The sequence below is a fragment of the Cebus imitator genome, unplaced genomic scaffold (genome assembly GCF_001604975.1).
Source record: "Cebus imitator isolate Cc_AM_T3 unplaced genomic scaffold, Cebus_imitator-1.0 Scaffold37, whole genome shotgun sequence".
In the NCBI taxonomy this organism is placed as follows: domain Eukaryota; kingdom Metazoa; phylum Chordata; class Mammalia; order Primates; family Cebidae; genus Cebus; species Cebus imitator.
Window position 1 is genome coordinate 4625144 of NW_016107352.1, and position 2468 is coordinate 4627611.

Sequence of the window (2468 nt, forward strand, 5' to 3'; positions counted from 1 at the left end):
CATTGTGGGTTTGATTGCATTTCTCTATTACTAGTGATGTGGAACATTTTTTTCATGTTTATTGGCCACTTGTATGTCTTCTTTTGGGAAGTATCTATTCACGTCTATTGTCCACTTTTTAATGGGATTAGTTGGTTTTTGAATGTTGAATTATTCCTTATGAATTCGGGATATAGACCTTTGTGAGATGCATAATGTGTGAATATTTTCTCCCACTCTGTAGGTTGTTAACTCTGTTGACAGTTTCTTTTGCTGTGTAGAAGCTCTTTCATTTAAATAGGTCTCACTTGTCAATTTTTGTTTTTATTACAATTTTTTTTTTCTATTTGTCTGCTTTGTTTTTTATTCAAAAAAAGCCCACGATTCTTTGGGAGGTGATACAGGATTATTTTCCAGTTAGATCATAATTTCTGCAATCACTGTGATAATCATAAGTTCAAAAAGTTCCCGCTCTCCACATCCCAATTCACTTTTGGCACCTATACATGAAATGTCACTTCTTAAAAATGGGAAAAAATGTGAATACTGGGCTTTTACCACAGTGCCCCTTTCCTGACAAGTATCTTTCTGCTTGCTAAATTTAGAATACTGATACAAAAGATGAACAACATTCCATCAACGAAAATCTTTTTCTAACTATCTGGCAATCTTAGAAAATAATTATATTAGAAACAGCAGCCAATTCTTAGAGGCAAAGGGGCAATAGCTTATCTCTCTCCATTTCTAACTTTAAATTTAGAATTACAGAGCAATTCTATGAGAGGTAGCAGAAGGTCTGGCATAGGCTCTGGCTTCATGATTTTAGAATACCACGTCTTTGGGAAGAATGTGTGTGGCACTTAACAGGCTCACTAGACCTCCGAGTGCAGTGACGCTGATCAGAAAGGCATGTGCATTCACCATTAGTGTAGAGGGAGGGGCCTAACCACAGGATGGGCAATTAGGACAAGACTTAGAAAAAGAACTTAAAAATATCTACATGAGTGGAAATGTGTGCCATTTATAATGTACACTATTCTTGAGTCTTCACTTGGTCTGCCAAAAAAAAAGTTCCTACATAAAAATCAGGATGTTTACAGGAGAAAAATAACCAACACAGACTATAATTGGCCAGTATTTAAATAAGAGGAAAATAACTCACAACTTTCACTTTTCATATGTGAGGAGTCAGAAGCTTAGTAGTGATCTATTTGGTGCAATTTAAATTAATATTTTTAGCTGTTTCAGATCCACAGGGTACTGCCAAGAAACTTATCCAAAAACTTAATGGATTTTTCCATGTTCTTGGGGCTGAATGGATTTTTCTCACTACTACTACTAAACTGATAAAAGTGGGAGGGCATCTTACTCCACTCCTTCCTCCAAAACCTACTACAACACCTGTAGTTCAAACGTTCTCTTTGTAATTAACACCTGTTTCCTACCTTGGCACTTTATACATAGTGAAGCTTTTGGGAAGGAAGAAGGGAGGAAGGAAAAAAACTCCACAACCTCCTGACAAAGCAGCAGTTCCACTACATGGGCTTATTTCTTCTGCCAGCCACTGAGTCACAAATATGTTCCCCCATTTCAAGAAGTCTGAGTGAATGAAGCTGGGGAGAGCAAGAAGCACAGGCAAGTAGTCAACCACAGCCTTCTCTTTACCAACCCAGCCCTATGTCTTTAGGGGCAACTGGCTTCATCCGTCACCTTGACATTCATAGTAAGCAACATCTTTCTTTAAAACTTTTCTTGTTCTTGCTGCTTTTCTTGCCATTCTTGTCTTTGTTTTCTGACATCTTCTTTGCTCTGATTTCTCTCATTAGGTCAAAGAACACCTTGTCCACGTTGGCCCGCGTCTTAGCCGACATCTCCACATACTGCACGCCCCACTCCTCGGCTTTACTCCTGGCCTCCTCCACAGGCACCTGCCTCTGCTCCTCTAAGTCAGACTTGTTTCCCACAACGAGCAATGGAATTTTATCTTCTTCAGCCTTCACACGGAGAATCTGTTCCCTGAATTCGGCAGTTGCCGTAAAGGATTCACGTTCTGTGATTGAGAACACAAGAAGAAAACCTTCTCCACTCCGAAAGTAGTTATCTCGAATGGCTGCGTAGTCCTCTTGCCCAGCGGTATCCAGAATGTCTATGTGAACTTCTTCCCCATCAAGAACCACTTTGTTTCTATAACTGTCAGCTTTGGTAGGTTCATAATCTTCTACAAACTCATCATACATGAACTGAAGCGTCAGGGCCGACTTGCCAACACCTCTGCTGCCAACCATGATCACCTTGTGGAGGGCCAAGGAGCTCTGACCCTTACTCTTGTTGGCAGCCATACTGCTGGTCTTCTGAGGCTGTGACAGACAGATGACCCAGTGAAGAGCAGGGACCCGTCGCCTTCGCCTTTATTGCAATTTCTTTAGGGAACTTAGTCATCTTTCCCAAGACCCATGTCCAGAATTGCTTTTCCAAGGTTTTCATGTAGG

The 2468-nt window shown here is 40.6% G+C and overlaps 1 protein-coding gene across 1 annotated transcript; it reads right to left on the reverse strand.

The window, feature by feature from the left end:
- Positions 1-312: 312 nt before the first annotated feature.
- Positions 313-2382, reverse strand: LOC108301868 (ras-related protein Ral-B-like). The gene has a single exon (XM_037737291.1). The coding sequence runs from the start codon at positions 2316-2318 to the stop codon at positions 1698-1700; it is 621 nt and encodes a 206-aa protein (XP_037593219.1). The 5' UTR covers positions 2319-2382; the 3' UTR covers positions 313-1697.
- Between the last annotated feature and the right edge of the window lie 86 nt (positions 2383-2468).